Below are 18,965 nucleotides of genomic sequence, written 5' to 3'. Positions count from 1 at the left end.
TGATAAAATAATTTTTATAAAATGATTGAAGGACAGACTTGAGAAAGCCCAGGTGGTCACAGACAACCTGCCCAAGGCCAGGATAAACACGAAGACAAGTATCAAGAGTTTAATTACGGGAAAATAGCTAGGATAACTGATTGAAATTGAAGGGGATACAAAGACAACATGGAAAGAGGAAGACCATGATATCTAATGCATAAAAGATATTTAAAGCCAGAGTGTTCAAAGATTGGTTGTGTTTTTGTATCCAGTCACTTACACTTGAAACGTCTGTGACTGTGAGTTACTTCTGTGTGTTATCACTATTAAAAGTGATATAGAAAAAGTCCCCTAAGATTCAGTAGCTTTTTCTGAAGGTCACAGGACCACATGAACACAAAAGAATATAAAACCAGTACCTTTTCAGCTTAGCATGTTAGTTAGTTAGCAGTATTACTTAGTTCTAAAGTGATTCTACTATCACACATGTCATGGAAGGCAGCACCATCCAAGACCAAGGGTTTTGTGCAGCAGACTTTTAATGCTTTCATGAGATGCCATTTTCAAAACTTTTGTTGTGTAGATGAAACAAAGGTGACCTTTATCCTTTTCTCCATTTAAGGTCAGCAGCAGTTCTCTGATCTCCTGCCAATAGCAAGTGATGCCCATGGAGAATATCCCATCGTTGCCAATGATTAGTTGGCATTGCACTCCCCTCAGGGTCATAGCTACCCAACGCCTGAGAATCTGAGAAGGATGGAATATCCCAGGTGCAGATAAACTCATGGATCCTTCCAAGCTAACAAAAATCACCAGCTCTCTAGGAGGTTTTTCACAAGTAAGAGTATCATTTTCAGACTAACATGTGCATGTATCACAAGAGCGGGGAAAGCAGATCACTGATAGGAGGTACCAGAGAAACAGTTTGACTGGTTATTGTCACTTCTAAACTCTGTTCATTGCTTTTCACTTTGCAAAAAGAAAATTCCAGAAAGGCAATATTTATTGTCCACTCTATTTGTGTCTGCGGCAGACATTTTATTTGCAGTTGTGCTGAGAAGTGCACTGTGAAGCACACAACTTACCCCAAAATCAGCAGTATAATAACATCACGAACCAGCTTTCAAAAGGGCTGCCTGTGGGAGTAGTGTATCAGTCACTTGGAGATCTAGCTGCCTATTTTAGCCACCAAAATCTTTTATTTCTGGTAGCTCTGTAGAAAAAAAATCATGCATCAAAGAGAGCTGGACTATGTTTAGGCTAGTGGATTGTCAAGAAATGGCTCAGCCACAAAAGCCCAGCCTTCCTGGCTGCTCAGATGTCCAAATTACTGTGTTGAGACAGAGTTTTGCCCCTATCCTGGCAAGGTGAGGGTGAGTCCAACTCTTGGGTCCACCTGAGATGTGGCCCCCAGAAAAGTGAGAGTGGCTCTCACCCCACTCCAGCTGGGCATGGGAGCTGGTGGGAAGAGGAAAGGCAACCCTCCTTGAGCTGCCTTCTGCAACCACTGTCTGAACTAAATACTGGAACCTGGGGCTACAGAAACTTCTCCAGGGGAGACAGGCAGCCTGTTTGTGTAGGCTGACAACTCCACTCAACTTCTCGGTAAACAAAACAGAAGGCATGTGAGATTGCCAAAGTGCTAACTCACTGTAATTTTCAGCTGTGAAGTTTAACAGAGCTTTTCTGGATTCATAACAGAAAACTATCTTGTAGTTCTCAGAAGCTGCAGTTTATTTAAAAAAAAAAAAATTGAAATGAAGTAGTTTTGTTTGCATCTTTTGTTCTTAATAAGAGTATTCATAGGTCCAAGAAAAAATGTTAGTCTGTTCAAATATCGATTTTCAAAAACAGAACTTAGAAGCTTGTTTTTTAGCAAAAGCCTTTAAAATATTAATGGAATAGAATATTATTTCCTACATATGTTTCTTATGCTGTCCATAATTTCACTTTTTATTTTGGGGGAAATAGATCTAAAATTTTATGAGGTGTTCTACCTGTAGACATTTAGAATTAACAAAGGCCTTATTGAGAAAAGCTTGAATATTTCATTGAATAGTCAGTCTCTGTAAAGTTTTGGTGCTTATCCAGATCTGATTGAACAGCAGTTAAATTTTCATAGTTTCTAAGGATGAAAAATAGGACTGAAACCCACAGAAAAGTCTGTTCTGCTTCCATTCCTGGCCTTCTCTACAGCAAAAGAAAGCACCTCATTTTACCTCTGTGGTGGAGTAGAGAATTTAGTGGATTTTTAAGGAACTGTGTATGTTAACCCATCCTTGGAAGCAGCATTGAATTTCTAATCTCGGAGTCCTCACTGAAGGTTGTTCCAGTTGTGATTATCTCAGCTGTAGTTACCATGTTTGTGATGGACACATGTATAAGGATCACCCTATATTGGCTCATGAAACTGTGTCCTACGTATACGTTCATTTATCTGTGCTCAGTAAAATATTGGTTATCAAAAGAGGTATCTAAATATAGTGGGGTGGGAAGAAACAGCAGAAGGATGAATGGGTAGTCAAATCATAAAACAGAGGCTCAAATGATTTGTCTAACATTTATCTAACATTTTTAAAGAAAAAATCTATAACAGAGAAGTCAACAGTCATAGATCTCATAGTTCACTAGTTAGCATAAATTCTCACAGAGCCACAAACTTGATAATTGTGAATAGAAAATACAAGGAGAGAAATTTCAGTCTGGCCATAAATTAAATCCCAAGTGGGAAAAGAGGATCCAGTCCTGACACAAGGTCTGTTGTGACTTAACTCTACAAAGATCTTGATTTGTAGAAAAATCCAGAAGGAAACAAAATGAAAAGAAGGAATACGTTAAGCAAAATTTGGAACAGAAAGGGGGAGTAAAGCTAAAGAAGATTTTTTGCCCCCCCAAATTGATCTCTCTGCCTTCATGTACCTTTCTATGTGCTCATGTCACCCTTTTCAGATTTTATCCTCCATCTTCATTCCTCTGCCTTTAGCTAAGTGTTGTGAAGCTCTCTGCCTTTTTGAACTGTCATTAAAACACGGTGTAAGAACAGCACTGCAGATAAACAGCAACGTTTGTCACCTGCTGAGCAGCGCTGTCACTGCCATCAAAAACCCAAAACATCACACACTCAAAACTGGGCAAAACATCTCAGAAAATACAAGAGGGCCTTTTTGTTTCACCTGTAGCAGGGAGGGTGCAGCTGGGACGGTACAAGTGTGGTATCTGTTGCTGCTGTCAGGTAAACGCTGACAAATGTGATGACTCCCAGGGCAGAAACTTCAGCTGGAGGTTTTTAACTCCTACAGCTGTGACTGTGTGAGGCAGAGCTGTTTGGTTTTTGTCTGGCAGATGGACTCATTACCTGTGCCAAACAATCCCCCCGCAAAGGAGCGTGTGTAAAGTATTTTGCATTAGTCGGATGTCTCCTGGACCACATGTTCAAAGCTCCTACATGCTCATAAACCCATGGTACACTTTGGCTCAAATTAAACAGAATTTTAGTATTAAAATAGGAGGCTCTGCTAGACCCATTTTTTCTTGATGATGGAGTGGCTTTTTGGCTGGACTTTTTCTTGGTAGCCACAGACTGAACCGATCTTCTCCTCCAAGAGAGACTGTATTTTAGGAGGATGCCGGTGAGCCAAAGAGACCTGCTTCAGCTGGGAAAAGACAGGAGTGGAGCGAACAGAGAAAAGTAAAGGAGGTTTGTGGTGGTGCCCCCCTGTCTTCGCAGAGGAAGAAGAGAAGAAGATCTCTATTCTTGGATCTTCGGCCCCAAGGGAAAATGGGGGGGATTGTGGTCCCAAAAATGAAAAACTGAACTGTTGTTTTTCCCCTCTTGGCAGGGCATCCTTGAAAGGAAAAAAATCCTAAAAGCAGTCTGTCCATCCATGCATTAGTGGTGAGAGCACTGTGCATGGAAAGGAGAGGGTCACCACTGGCAAACTTTTTTCTCTGGGCGGTGTCATGTGGTGCCATGGAAGCACAGGATATGGCAGCTGTTTTTCTTGGGGGTCTGTGGCACAGGAGGGGCTCCTCTTTCCCTCAATGGACTGAGAATCAATTGTCTGGAGGGTGGAAACCTGATCTGGGTCCAGGTTGTGTCTCACTGTGGTTTGTTGGAGGTGGGTGGTGGGAGGAGGAATGTTTTGGAAGGTTTTCATTTTGATTTTTTGTGTGTGGTTTTTTTCCTTTCTTTTTCCTTTTATAGTAGTATAGTAGTAGTAGCTTAATAAAGCTTTTTTTTCTTGTTATTAAGCTTGGGCCTGCTTTGCTCTGTTCTCAATTGCATTTCACAGCATTCAATTGAGAGATTGCATTTTCATGGGGGCACTGGCATTGTGCCAGTGTCAAACCATGACACTCTTGTAAGAAAAATGAAAATGGAAGCTATACATCCCCAGCACAATGTTTTTCCTCTCCCTGGCACCTGTGAGGGGTGCTCTGCTCCCAGCCCTTGCTCTACCCCTGCACCGTGTCCTCTGCTCCTTTCCCACTCACCCACAAGCAGCTGCCTCCTCTCCCTGCATGCTCCAATCATTCCTTTGCCACTGAAGAAGGGACAATATGGGCTGGAAGGAGGAGCTCTGTGGTGAGGGGGGAGAGAGCAAAGTGAATGTGATGAATTTACAGAGCCTTATATCCAGGAGGAGAGGAACTCCTCAAGCGGCATGATGTATGGTGGAAATGGGACTGTCATTCCAAAACCTGCAACATCCACAAAGAGATTGATAGCAACACTTCCACATTTCCATATCATTTCCATATGAAATGCCTTTTTTTTTTTTTTTTTCCCAGTAAGCAAACAAAACAACTGTTATGGAGAATTTTCAGTCTACAGAAACAGATGTTGCAATACTGGAATTTCCCATGGGAGAGGTATTCCAGTGTTTGTTCCATTTTAAACAGGGCTAGAAAATAAAACTGAGTTGATACATGGTTTGTTTCTTCAGAGCCATTGCAGAGGCAGGTGTTTGGAGGGTGTGCTAGACAGATGTTGCACATTGCTGCAATGACTGTAAGACCAATTACTGTAGACCTGGGTTTTTTAAATCATTTTTTAAATCTGCTCCTTGTTCAACATCAAGAACAGTCAATTACATCGTGGTTTTGTCCCACTATATGCCAGATTAAGGTTTGCTTTGGCTAAACTAAGGTACTAGTTTCAAAATTTTCCCATTATAACATCTTTTGTTTGGAAACTAGTAAATGTGACGTGATTTGAAAACCAGCCTGCAGCACTTTTGAGTATATGGCTCCTTGTCATCAGCAAGCTTCACTGAGTTAAGCAGAGGAAACAAAAATGGCAGGAGCCAGGACAACACAGATCATGTCCTCAGGGAATTTAAGTAGGAGGGACTCCTGTAAGTTTCTATGGCTTTTCTTGGACTCCCTGTGCTACCTTAAAACCACAGAAAGTTTCTGGACTGTAATCTCATAAAGAGGGTAGAAAGCTGGTTTTAACCTAGTGCAAACATACATGGCTTGACTAAGCAGTGGGCATGAAACTCAGCAAACACATTAACCCAGGCCTTAAATGGGGAGGTAAAGAGAGCAGCAAACTGTCAGGAGCTGTGTCACAATGGAAGCTGTTTAAGAACAATGAAATAAAGGATTTAGTCGGAAAAATGCCCCAGCTCTGGCATAATTGGTTAATTAATCCATAGCAAATAAAATTATCTACAATGAAAGAGCCCAAATAGGGAAAAAAGAGGAAAGGTGAACAAAAAAATACCATGTTTTAGTGAGAAAAAACTTTACCTCCTGAAAAAACAAGCAGCTAAAACCTCATATGCTTTCACTGGGCAGAGTTTGTCTAGCACAAGGTCTTCACCCCACACCAACTTGTACAAAGGTGAAGAACTGTGTCCTGAGATGGGACTGCTGCAGTCCCTCAGGCTTTTGTTAATACTCTTCACAAGTGGGAATCCTGCTCCCAGTGTTCATTTCATCTTTCCTGTTGCAAAGATGAAACACAGAAGTTGCCAGTGTCCCCAGAGGAAAAAAAAGCCAACAATTTAAACTACTAGTCATACATATATAGCCTTGTGTGCTCAGTGGGGGTCATACCCCCAGGCAAATCATACAAGAGACAGACGTATTTCTGCACTGTTTTTTTTCTAGCAAAGAGATTGCAGCACTTCTAGCGCCACTGAGAATGCAGCAGGTTTGTCTGACACTGCCCAGAGAAGACAGAGCTGTCCCTGCCCCTCTCTTCAGCCAGCAGCCTGTGACAGCAGCCAGCCTGGGCTCTGTGGGGCCAGGGCTGGAGGGGCCAGGTTCTGAAGGTGGCTCCAGGTGGTTATTCCTCCTGCTGTCTGCTCAGGGGCCAGGTTCTGAAGGTGGCTCCAGGTGGTTTTTCCTTCTGCTGTCTGCTCAGGGGCTGCCACATCATTAACTGAAACAGCAGCCAGAGGAAGGTGCAAGGACCCATGCATGGCTGGAGGAGAGAAGCAGGGGTCTTCTTGGCTTTCACAGAATCACACAGAATCACAGAATAATGAGGTTGGAAGAGACCTCTAAGATCATCGTCCAACCTATGCCCTAACACCACAACTAGACTATAGCACCAAGTGCCAAGTCCAGTGTTTTTTTAAACATATCTAGTGATGGTGATTCCACCACCTCCCTAGGAAGATAATTCCAGTATTTTATTATTCTTTCAGTGAAAATTTTTTTCCTAATATCCAACCTGTACCTTCCCTGACGTAGCTGAGACTGTGTCCTCTTGTTCTGCCAGTTGCTGCCCAGTGGAGGAGACTGACCCCACCTGTCTGCAACCTCCCTTCAGGGAGCTGTAGAGAGTGTTAAGGTCTCATCTAAGCCTCCTCTTCTCCAGGCTGATCAACCCCAGCCCCCTCAGTCGTTCCTCACAGGGTTTGTGTTCCCAGCCCCTCTCCAGTTTTGTTGCCTCCTCTGGACACGCTCAAGCATCTCAACGTCCTTCCCAAACTGAGGGGCCCAGAACTTTGTTGCCTGCTTAGCTCACAAGAACATTTGGCTCCCTTTCAGGGCTAGAAGGGAAGAGGCACAGAGAGACAGGACAGTTCCAAGCCAATTTCTTTTCTCTTTCCCTCTCCCACTGCCCAGCCTTGGCAGCGCTGTTAAATTCCACCCCATGGCACTTCCAGGCTGCGAAACTCCACACTGCAGCAGAGAGAAGAGCAGGCATCAAGCTAGTGACACATCCTTCCCCAGAGTAACCAAGCTGAAACTCTGCCTCTGTGCACCCAAATTAGCCAGATTCAAGTTCATTTGGACACTGCCAGCCGTCCCAAGCCTGTAGTTCAAGGAGTGTGGGGGCTGCACATCTTTCTCATTCTGAAGCAGCCTTCTGGAGCAGAGGCGTCCCCCACGCTCCCAGCACCAGCAGAAGGACTGATTCATCAAGCCTGACTCTCTGAGGCAATCTGCCAGACGACAGAGCTGCTGGTGGGGTGTCTTGATGCTGTCAGCTGCCCATATGTCTATTGGGCAGCTACTGCCTGTGCAATCCCCACTCTGAGAAAAAATTCAGAGCACGGTTTGGGATATCTACATAAGAGCCAATTAGTTCCACAAACTAAGCTGATTAAATAAACAGATAATTTAAAATTTAAAAAAAAAAGAGTATTGGGTTGAGCAAATAGCACTCTTATTTGTTTTCTAGTCAAAATTAAGTAAATTATGAGTCAATAAATATATTACAACACTTAGGCAAATTTAAAATGATGGAAGAGGAAGGGGAGGGACGACAGATGGGCAAATACAGTATGAATTCACACCTAGTGCTGGCTGTCTCAAACTGTTCATCTCTGCAAATAAACTAATCTGTAAACCAGGACCAGCTGAACAAAAGAGGCTCAGGGTATAGCCTTACCTTGCTGTCTCCAGGGATTTTTCAGCCACCCTAAAGCTGTAGCCATGAAGTGGATGGACTCCTTCCCATCCAAGGATACCAAACTAACATCTCTCTTCCTTGCCCAGCACAAGTGCCTCCATCTCTGCTGTTGTGGCACACAGGTGATTTTACTTCCACCCTATGGTGCCCTCTGCCAAAGCCTGTTTCCTTTTTGGACAGAGCCACTTTATTGGATTCTTGACAAAGGTCCCAGGACCTAATATGATCATGCTGTGACTCTGAGAGGTCAGTTAGGCTGTGACTATAGGGCAGATCAGCCTGCTGGCTGGGCTGCTTTTCTCTGCCATGAAAATCAGAACATTTCATTTTAAACATACGCAATTCTCAATGATATTATAGTTTCAAGGTTTCTTTAGATGAAAGTATTAGCCTGCTATCCTCAGCTAGGGCTGGATTACCATTTTGCTAGGCCCTATTACAGATTATTATGGACTACAGGGTACGTGTCTGTACTGTCCTCATATTAGACTGGAAAACAAGACACATTTGGGGAAAGGGTAGTATGACAATGAAATGACCCATATCTTGTTTTCAAAGACATCCATTACTTCATATTTTCTTTCTTTGAGCTACATTTCTCCTGTGCCCTTTTAAGAACAAAGAAAAGATAAATGACTTCCTTGTAGTACAAGCCTTCCTTGAAAACCTACAAGCACAGCACTCAAAAAATTACACGGAACATGAACCTGATTTCTGCCTCAAATTTTAAGTTCCTCAGCTTGTCTGAATGCTCTTTTTTCATCTATTCCTAACCAAAGCATTAACACAAAGACTACTCACCATCAACATCCCAATTGAAGCCCCAAAGTAGGTTTAAATAAGAAGCAAATGCTGCATTCAGCTTGCACTGTGTCATCTGAAAAGAGACTTTTTTCTCACTCTGAGTGCAAATGTTTTGCTCAGAAAACCTGCCTTTTATAGGCAACTCCAAAAATAACCAGACTTGTAAGGTGTAAAGCTAATGAAGACTTTATAATATAATTTATTTAGTCCAGTGTATTATTCTCTTTTTTTTTTTTTTTTATTTTTCCAGTGCTATGTCTTTTTCCAATTCTAGATTTTTAAGTCATTTCTCTAGGAAAACAAGCTGTATCACTGCTATTGTGTGTTAGGGTTAATCAGTTCTATCATTGTACAAAAAAGTAGATTTTCTTCTGAAAATAGCCTGAGCCTACAAGCAGAAAGCCTGGTGTGAAAGAGAAAGGGTATAATAGAAAATTCAGAGCAAGAAATTAGGTAGGTATATCTGCAGCTATGCCAGTGAAATAAGGCACTATGTTCTGGCTGTGTTCGTAATTTTGACTTATTCTTTCCCTGTCATCCTCTTTGTCCTGTCTCATGTATTTGATAGATAAAGTAGCTCTACATAACCAAATGAATATAATTGCTTGCACAACCCTCAAAACAATATTCACAGTCAGAGCTCAACTGTTCAGCACTGGAAAGACAAGGAGAAATAGGAGCCTACTGCAGGAGGAGCAAGAGGTCTCTTCGAAGACCCTCGTACCAAGAAATGGATAAAAAGGCTCTCCAATGGCTTCAGATGGGAGCTGTATGGGGTGGGGTGTCAGAAAGCTGGGGAGGTAGGAGCTGTCAAGGCATCCTCTTTCACCTGCCTACAGCCTGGAACCTGCACATGAACAAGTGGGAGCTCAGTTGAGCAGAATGATCTCAAACTGGCAAGGCAGATTTTAGTAATACAGTCTTTTAGAGAACAGTATGCTTTCATGTATTTTTTTTTTTTTTTCATTTGTAACTCTGTTGCAAAACACCTGTGGATAAAAATAAACCATCCTCTCCTTCAAGCAGGTATTTTTCAGCCATTACTTTTACTATTGGTTCAACACCCTTGGAGGAGATTTTTAAGTAGCCTGAATTGATGGGGATCCAGTTGAAATGAAGGGTGAAGTGAGGGGAGGGAGGATGTTCTCAGCTACAGATTTAGAAAGACTAGGAGTAGTTGTCACACTCTGTGGCTGCTGATACCTTTTCCATTCCTTCTAAAAGTACCTAGATATCGGTAAATGTGACCCAAAAAAAGGAAGATATTAGAGTGGACCTCTGACACCAACTAGAATTCAATGGATGAGCAGTAGAGAGAAAAGGAGTATTGGGAACTTGCTGCAGGCACTGCAGTGAAAATGCAGAGATCAAGTAGAGCCTCTTGGGTAGTTAAATGTGCATTACATATACAAATTATGGACATGGTAAAGATTTCCATTTAGAGATCAAATTGGTGACTCACCTGAAGCTAAATAAAAATCTTATTTCAGTAGCTCATTTTGGCATCAGATGTATAACTTTTTATTGCCTTAAAGGTGGTGGGGGGCAGATATTGTCACTTAGGTTCAGAGCATCTAAGAGAGGAAATGTGGCAGATGTTATGGGCAAGAACTAGCTCATCTTGAATTCCCCTCAAGTGAAAATGCTCAGCCTTATTGTGCTGAATTAATAATTGGTAGCAGAGGTAACAGGGTACTGCTGTCTTATGCTGAATAACAGAATTACAGAATATTCTGAGCTGGAAGAGACCCACAAGAATTGTCAAAGTCCAAATCAGTGACTGCCTGTCAAATATAAAAGATTAACACAAGCTGATTAACATCGTCATGGGGCTGTCCTCCCTCCTAGTTGTTGTTTTATTTAATGTTTAAATATGTAAAAGCTTTGGCCAAACCAAGGGTTGTATCCTGCATACAATGCAACTGGAATAGCTCAGCTCATGCTGAGGCTAAGTTGGGAATTTTGCTCCAGGTGTGAGCCATGGAGGCAGGACAGTACCTAGTGAGGCTGGAGACAGGTGGAACTGAAAATTGGGTAGAAGTCTTTATTTGTCTGACCCCAGTGACCAAATCACAAGGACAGATGTTTGGGTCTTTCAGAATAAATGAATCCTCTGTCTTTTCCAAAGCTAACCAGTACTCTGTATTTCTAACTTTCCTCAGAAAGAAAGTGACACAAACACACTTTGCTACAGCATCAGGCTGTTGAGACAATTTTCCCCACCAGCAACAGGACAGGGCTTCCTCTGTTTTCAATCTTGAGCTGGAAGATCTCCCCACAATGGACTTTCCTTGCAAGGAGCATTAGAAGTGGCATCCTCTCTGATGCTCAGTGTGGCACTGCTGTTTGAGAGAGCCTCCTTACATGAATTAGATGTTCCTGAAGTTTGCAGCACCTCAGTCATGAAGCACTTTCTTATTGACATGCAGTTGACTAGAAGAGTGCATGAGTATATTTATACCACCATGCTGTGGGAAATTCAAGCTCAGTTAATTACTTCCTCCCTAGCTTAAAGAATCCATGAGTGCAAATGCTGAAGCTATTTTTTGCTCATGAAAAAGAACTGAACAATCACCTGCAGACTGCTAAACTGCAGCCAATATTTAACTGAGAGGAGACAGGATAGTGGGGATCTCTGTTCAGCCACCCTGTAAAGTACTTGCAGTAAAAGGACCTGTGTAAATATAAATCATTATTATATTGTTTAAGTAATCAAATCCATGGCACCATTGTTTAAATAAACTGGAGATGTGGAGCCATTTATTCATATTTTAATGCTTAGACTGCCTGCTACGTAAAATATATATTTAAAAAATAAGCTTTCAGAAACATATAAAATACTTTTCCCTAGTGCTGAATTTATAAGTTAGGGAGACTATAGCGCTACAGTAATTCTTAATTTGTACAGCTGTTTTCATCACTTTTACTATGAAATACCACAAAATAAAACAGACCTAAATCTCTCATAAATCTAATGGCAGTGTCGCACTTCAGATGCACATTTTTAAATGGCTGCATCTTTGCTTTAATTCAAAACACAGCCAGAAGGCTCAGTATGACCTGGGAAGTTCTACAAAATACTTGCAGATTTATTCGCTTTTGAAAAAGTAGTGAATGTATCTATTACAGCAATGCCTGCCGGCCAAAACTGAGACTTGGTCCCCCATCATGTAGGGTGCTCTATGCATGAGAAAAACACAATCTCTCTCTCCAGATGCCTTACTTGAATTCAAGTGTTGCAGTTATGTAATCCTCCATCTTAATCATTCATGACTATCCCTGTTGCTGCAGACCACACAATGACTTCAAAGCAAGTCTCCCTGTTTATTTATGTGGGCCCCTGTTCCATAATATTTTCTAATGTGTTTATCCCCATGAAGTAAGGTGGTGCTGTCACCCAGGTTACAGATGGGAAACTGAGACCCAAAGGTATTATTTCCAAAACATTTATATTTCATTTCAATTCCTTATTCAAAATGAATTAAGCTTACCAGTGGATATGTTGCACTGATCTTAAGTCTGATGCTTTTACACATCTAGAACATTTTGGAGTCCTGACTGAGAGGAGTAGGTAAGATCTTTATGACAGAGGAGGTTTCCTAGTGTTCACTCCTTTAACCCTGAGTCCAAGGACAGACATTTTTTGGTAGACTTTGGTCTTATTCCATCTCTTTCTCTATTGGACATTGCTTACTCTTTCTGCATGTTTTCCCTTCAAATAAGGAGTGATTTTCAGTTCTGCAATTTGTAACAAGCTTCTGGTCTCGGCTAAAAGTGATGGGTACAATACACATTTACTAGCACTGGTGTTGGTATTACAGAAAAGATGAAAGAATGGAAAGACTGCTTCATTAAAACCCTCAGAATGCAGACCCAGGACCTACTCATTAGACCACAATCAGAAACATGTACCCTGAATGCATTGAAAGAGAAAAAAACCTGCTATGAGCTTGAGCAAAGGCCCTGAGATAGCAAATACAAGGGAAGGTCAGATGGGAAAGCAAGCAAACAGTGCTCCTCCTTCATTATAATAGCATTGGTTTATTCAAAGCCAAACTTCAGATGCTGGTACCATTTCAGCTCAGTGACAATGGGAGGCCCAGCAGACAACCTTTGCCAGAATGTACCAAAACTTGAATATTTATTGAGCCATTGCACTCTAATGTAGTCCCCTTTTGCACTATCCTGCCAGGGGAAAATCACAGCTGGCGTGGAAGGGGAAATGGGACTGATGTCCTGGGTAATGATCAGGAAAGAAGTTGACAAAAATGAGGAGGGGAGAACTGCTTTCAGTCTTTCACAATGAGTGCAATATTCACAAAAAATTCTTAGCAGAGAGAGCAGCAGATTTCTGTATTTTGTGCGTACATTTCTTGCTAGTGAAGCTGAGCACAGCTGATGTGTCTCAGTCCTGGAATACCGACTGTCTTACTGTACATTAAGTGCCCTTCATTTTAGCAGCTAAGCAGTACCACATCCCATTTAGCACATATACAGCATTTTATGGAGCAGAGCACTGTAGAAATCCTTTTCCCTTAGGTTTTTCCACACACTCATTGCAGTGATACGCATCTGACCAATTAAAGTAAAACAGCTTTAGTTAATTAACTCTAAGGGACTGAGTGGTTCCCTGACTGGAAGTTGTAAGAACTGGTTTTGATATTATGAGTACCATTGATTAACTCTCAAATACTGGACAATCACTTCATCTTTCTAGGCTTCATTTTTCCCTGGTGCAAAATGCAGAGAAAAAAAAAAAATTGTTTTCTTTGGTGAAGTGCTTTTGAGAGCTGTGAATGAAAAGAGCTATGCATCATCAGTGAATCCTCAAAAAAAGGCCTGATGGGAGATGACAACTGTCCTCACTGAGCTTCTGAAAAACTGAGCCACAACAAAATAAAGCACCAGAGGTTCAAAACCTCACTGGGAGATGGAAGTGGGGACATAAAAAAACTTTTGGGGTTGCCTAAAATCTTGACAGCAACTTTTTCTTCCAGACCAGTTTGGCAAGATGGCATCTTTCTTAATTTCTGCCTGTGGTACCCAATTCTCACCCATCCAGCTCCAAGGCTACATGTCAGTGCTTTTACATGGATTCTTTTTTTTTATCCCTGGCCATTTCCTCCCTAGCAAATTGACACATCCAACCATTTTCAACATATGACAACCCCTGCAAACTTCTCTTTCTGGTTGCTGGAATATTCCTGTTCACTGGGCCAAATTAATTTTACAATTGATATATGATTTATACATCTTTCAGAGTGTTTTTCAGCCTTACACTGTGTTTAAGAGCTTAATTACTACTGAACTTTTGCCAAAAGCATTGCCTTGTGGAAAAAATTGCACTACCATGTTCTCTTCCATTCTATTCCTAATACTGCATCATTACTTAACTTTATCTTATCCTTTCATTGTGCTTAATTCTACATAGTTGCAATTCCCAAAGCTAACACACTGGTTCCACTGTACATTAGCCAGAGCAAAAGAAAAAAATTTCACTTTCTAATTTATTTATTTCAAGATATTTTTATAACTGAGGAATGGAGATGGACAGAACTGAATTTCCTCAGATTAAATCAGTGTTTGAATAAATATCCTTTAAATTTTTTTTTTTTTTTTGACTTGCTGGTCAATATTCCTGCTTTTGGCAATGATTGAGTGAATTTGGAATACCCAAATTGATTACTTTATTATTTCTGTTCTACAACTGACTCAGATAAAGGTACTGTTGGCACAAAATTTTGTCCACGTCAACTAAACATTCTGTTCTGGAGAATCTTTAAAATCAGATTTCATTGCAGGAGAAGGGTGAGGGAAATATGTAATGTGAATGTTTACTACCTCTCCTTTGACTTCCTCATGCTAAGGAAAACCACCCCGTGATAAAGAAGAAAATAATAAGGCTTATTGTGGGATCTGGAGGCCAAGTACCATGACTTGATGAGTGCCTTGGCTCTCCCTGCAGGCAGCAGAACAGAGCAGCCACCAGGCAATAACACCAAACCTACCATGAAAATCCATGCCCTCGACTATATTTTAGCCACAGTTTGTTCTCAAATTAGATTCAAACCCCAAATCCCATTATATCTCTATCAGATCCAATTTTTCTCCACTGCTTCAAGATGCTTATAAAGCTATAAGAGTTGATATGTTTGGTTCTATTTTTTTCCATGAGACTCTGACTTCCTCTAGTAGATCATATATAACCAAAGATACAGTTCAGGTCAATGAAACTTTGCAATAAAAAAGGAAGGACAAGGTGGTTTCTAGGGATTCATCACTAGCATGAATACGTCAATCATTCTTCCAATACTCAAGGAAAAAACAGTAGTACTGTTCTCCTGTACTGTTCCTATGTATTTTTAGTCCCTAAAAATTTATTGTTGCTTCACTGCAAGACCAATTCATGCTTTACATCATTAGAAGTCAGAGCAGTTTTGGAACTGGAGGATCATAAAGAAGACTCAGGGTTTGCTTTTGAAATTATATCTACCTCTTCTTGCATTTAATATTGTATAAAAAACTAAGTGCTCCAAAGTTTTCAGCCATTACGGTTGTGTAGAACAGATGTTAGTGAAATAAGAAACAAGCTTTTTCATATAGGTGAAAAATGTCTTGTTAGCAACCCCAAATCTTGAATCACAGAATAATTAGAGCCTGTGTTATGGGTAGACAGCACAAACTTCCTCCCACGCTGCTTCCTCTCTAAGTAGTCTGTTTAAATCCCACCTACAGGAGGTGGAAAGGGAAATTTCTGACTTCGAGTCTTCAAGTTTTCATTTCTTTGTTAAGCCTGCTAGGGAGGCTACCAACTGCAGGACTATTTTTTCCCAAATTGAAAATTTTACTGGAAACAGCTGTTGGAAAATGAGTACTACAGAGATTTACAATGTGTAACTTGGACAGAAAAGCAATGAACAGACCAACAGGCAAACTGACAGAGAGAATGCAAATTTATCAAATACCACTAATGCTACTGGTCACAGTGCCATCTCAGTTCTAAGTCATATTGGTAAAAAGTCAAAGAGTAGAAGATTTCTTATGTTGATTTCTGCCCCCTGCCATCATCAGAGGATCAAACAAAAAATGCATTTACCTGTAGATCAGGACTTCATCATCTGAGCAGTTATACTGCAGCTGATACATTTTTACCCGAGGGGCCGACTTGCTGACTGTCCACTTGACCAAAGCTGAGGTAGTGGTCACATCTGACACCAGGACAGCCCTTTCTGGTGGACCTTTTGTTTCGCCACGATTGGTCTTGGTGGAGCTGGTGATGTCCGAGAGCCTGGATTTCGGTGGAGCTGCTTTGCCTGTGCCGTTGCTGAGATGGGGGAGCTGGACAATCGAGAGCTCAATCGTTGCAGTGGACTCTCCTGCAGCATTGGCTGCTATGCAGGTGAAAGTCCCGTAGTCCTTGGAGGTGGTGATGTGGATATCTAGGGTGCCATTGTCATAGACAGCTGTCCTCGAGGAGTTTCCGATGAGACGGTCGTCAGGGGCCACCCAGTGAATGATGGGGCTGGGGTCCCCAATGGCTTTGCACTTCAACGTGGCAGTTTGCCCCTCCAAAACCAGCAGCTTGTGAGTATGTTGTGTAATAAGAGGAGGCTCACAAACAAACTCCTCTTCCCGTACGTACCAGAAGTACCTTCCCTTTAGACTTGGAGGAGAAGCACAAGTTTCCATGTCGTCGTCTCTGTCAAGCCGCCTTAACCACAGCAGCTCACAGTTGCAATGCAGTGGATTTCCCCCAAAGCTGAGGGACAGAGGTGGCGAAAAAGGGGTAACAACCAATGGAATTACTTGTGATCTGGCAAATATAGGGTCAGGGGGGAGCTTCTGAAGTCTGTTGGATGTTAGATCCAATCTGGCCAATTTCTGAAGATCTGCAAATGTCCCCTCTGTTATATAATCTATTAGGTTGTGATCTAAACTGAGCTGGTGCAAGTTTATCATCTTTCTTATAGATTCCCAGGGAATGCTTCGGAGGTTATTGTAGGAAAGGTCTAAGTCTTCCAAAGTCAGTAAAAAATCCTCAAAGGCTTCATCAGAAATGCTGCTTAGCTGGTTGTTGTTTAAAATCAAATGCTGAAGGTTAATTAAACCTCTTAAAGTATCCTCTTCAATCTCAGGCAACCTGTTGCTATCCAGATGTAAAGATCGAAGGCTCTCCAAGTCGGTGAAGGAGTAGGGCTGTATGTAACTAATGGTGTTTCTGGACAAAGTAAGGTCAACAAGTCCAGACATATTGGCAAAATCTTGTCGGCTGATATTGATAATAAAGTTACCCCCAAGACGGAGTTCAACAGTCCTTCGGTCTATGTCTAGCGGTACAAAAAGGAGACCCTTGGAGGGACACAAAGTCCCCAGTGACTCAGACAGGTTCTGACAGACACAATATTTGGGACAAGCGTTGACTGTGACAGCCATTCCAAACACCAGGATGCCGCAGAGCAATTTTTCCATTGTAAATCACGCTACAGTACCTGAAAGAGACGAAAAGAGTGAAAAGGGACATCAGCAATTATGATATAATAATTATGATACCTTTCTTATGCTTTGCCTAACATCTACCTCCAGAGAGACTTTGTGATGCCTCCTCTCAGGAGTCACAATTAAAGGCCTCAGCCCTCCAAGATGGGACAGTTATGGTTATAATAACATTATAAAATCTTCCTTTCTTTCTTTCTTTCTTTCTTTCTTTCTTTCTTTTCTTTCTTTTTTTCTTTCTTTCTTTCTTTCTTTCTTTCTTTCTTTCTTTCTTTCTTTCTTTCTTTCTTTCTTTCTTTCTTTCTCTCTCTCTCTCTCTCTCTTCCTCTCTTTCTCTTTCTTTCTTCCTCTCTCTTTCTCTTTCTCTTTTTCTCTCTTTCTCTCTCTTTCTCTCTCTTTCTCTCTCTTTCTCTCTTTTTCTCTCTTTCTTTCTTCTACCACAGATTGCAAGGCTTATTAAAAATCCTGAAAGATTTCATTTGAAATAGTGTGTGCTTCTTTGGGTATAGAAGCTAGAATCAGTATCTATAATAATTACTTTCTGCTGCATAATAATGTGCAATTAGTTTTAGAGTTGAAGCAGCTGACTTTATGGATAAAAATAACTGCATTTTTACCCTTCAGTAATATGGTTAATAATGACCATGTAATTATCTGGACAGTCTGGGGGCAAGTCACTTGCAAACTCATAATAAAATTAATGATAGACAGTATTAGAAACGGAAACCACTTGTGTAATTGCCACCTGGTTTCACCCTGTGCTCAGCCAAACCATGGAAAGTGTAACAGCATCTAGCTCCAAAGAGAAGGAATCCAGGGGGAGACTGTGATACCTTAGGCCCCTGGCAAGTTTTTGACAACTACATGCTTTCACAATGCAATCCCTACTATTGTTGTGACAATGAAGCTCTTGCCCATTTTCATAGCCCTCCCTTGTACCCTGTCAATTCCTCTTTGCACCGTTATCTCCCTTTTTTCCAGTCTCTCACACACTTTTCCAGCTTAAACTGCAAGGATGCGTCTTTGAAGGATAAAAAAACCTCATGATTGGGCTGGCTTGGAGAGACGGTTGTGGCTGGGAGAAGTTGAAGCCCTGCTTCAGGTTTGGGAATATTTACTTACATAGGTTTGCTGACATTCTTCCCAGACGAGCAGATATAGGGAAACTTTCTCTCTTTCTGTTTATCCTGCTATCCAGGATGGATGAAGAATGGGTAGATCATTCATTTCTAGCCCTCATTCTCCTTCTGAGGAAAGGGGCAGCTAGACAAAAATCTATATTTTTGTAAGGGCTCTCCCAGGCTTTTTTGCTAGGATGGTGTGCACCAGTCTCCAAGACCCTCCCCTGTGGCACTAGCTACAGGCACAATTCATGCTCTCCTTTTGAACATGGCCATTTTGCCTCTCTTTAACCTTCAATCACCATATAAACTTGCAGCACTGTTTGGTCTATGCCTTATCCTTTCTCAACATGCAGGTGCTCATACACTTAGCAGTTTTTTGGCACATGTTTCAAGTTATTAAACTCCCAGTAAGACATATGAAACAAAAACTATCACTTCAGCATTTTCTTAAGAGCTCTTTAAACAGTCTTGCTCTACCTTCTTGTGAAAGGAATGAAAACCAAGGCTCTGTGTTTGGGGCTCTGCCCAAAACTTCTTGATTCATGCCCTGGGTAAGGTGGCTTGGTATCTCCTCTTTAGGATATGCAAGATGAGTCAGAAAGAAGGAGCTGTAGAAATTCAAGATGTTAGGAGTGCTGAACTATGTAGAGTGTGTTCTTTATGGCAAGGCTTTCTGCATGGTGTGATGA

General features: G+C 41.4%; 1 protein-coding gene across 2 annotated transcripts in view; it reads right to left on the bottom strand.

The window, feature by feature from the left end:
- LRFN2 (leucine rich repeat and fibronectin type III domain containing 2) overlaps positions 1-18,965 on the bottom strand; it is a 153,730-nt gene that overhangs the window by 23,872 nt on the left and 110,893 nt on the right. For both annotated transcript variants that reach the window (XM_030269208.4, XM_041715448.2), the window contains one exon: positions 15,756-17,148. In XM_030269208.4, coding sequence (XP_030125068.1) covers positions 15,756-17,128 — 1,373 coding nt within the window. In that variant the 5' untranslated portion in view covers positions 17,129-17,148. The remainder of the gene's footprint in view (positions 1-15,755; positions 17,149-18,965) is intronic.

The sequence above is a fragment of the Taeniopygia guttata genome, chromosome 3, assembly GCF_048771995.1.
Source record: "Taeniopygia guttata chromosome 3, bTaeGut7.mat, whole genome shotgun sequence".
Lineage (NCBI taxonomy): Eukaryota > Metazoa > Chordata > Aves > Passeriformes > Estrildidae > Taeniopygia > Taeniopygia guttata.
Note: the sequence above shows the minus strand (reverse complement) of the source record. Positions and strands in the feature narration are given on the sequence as shown.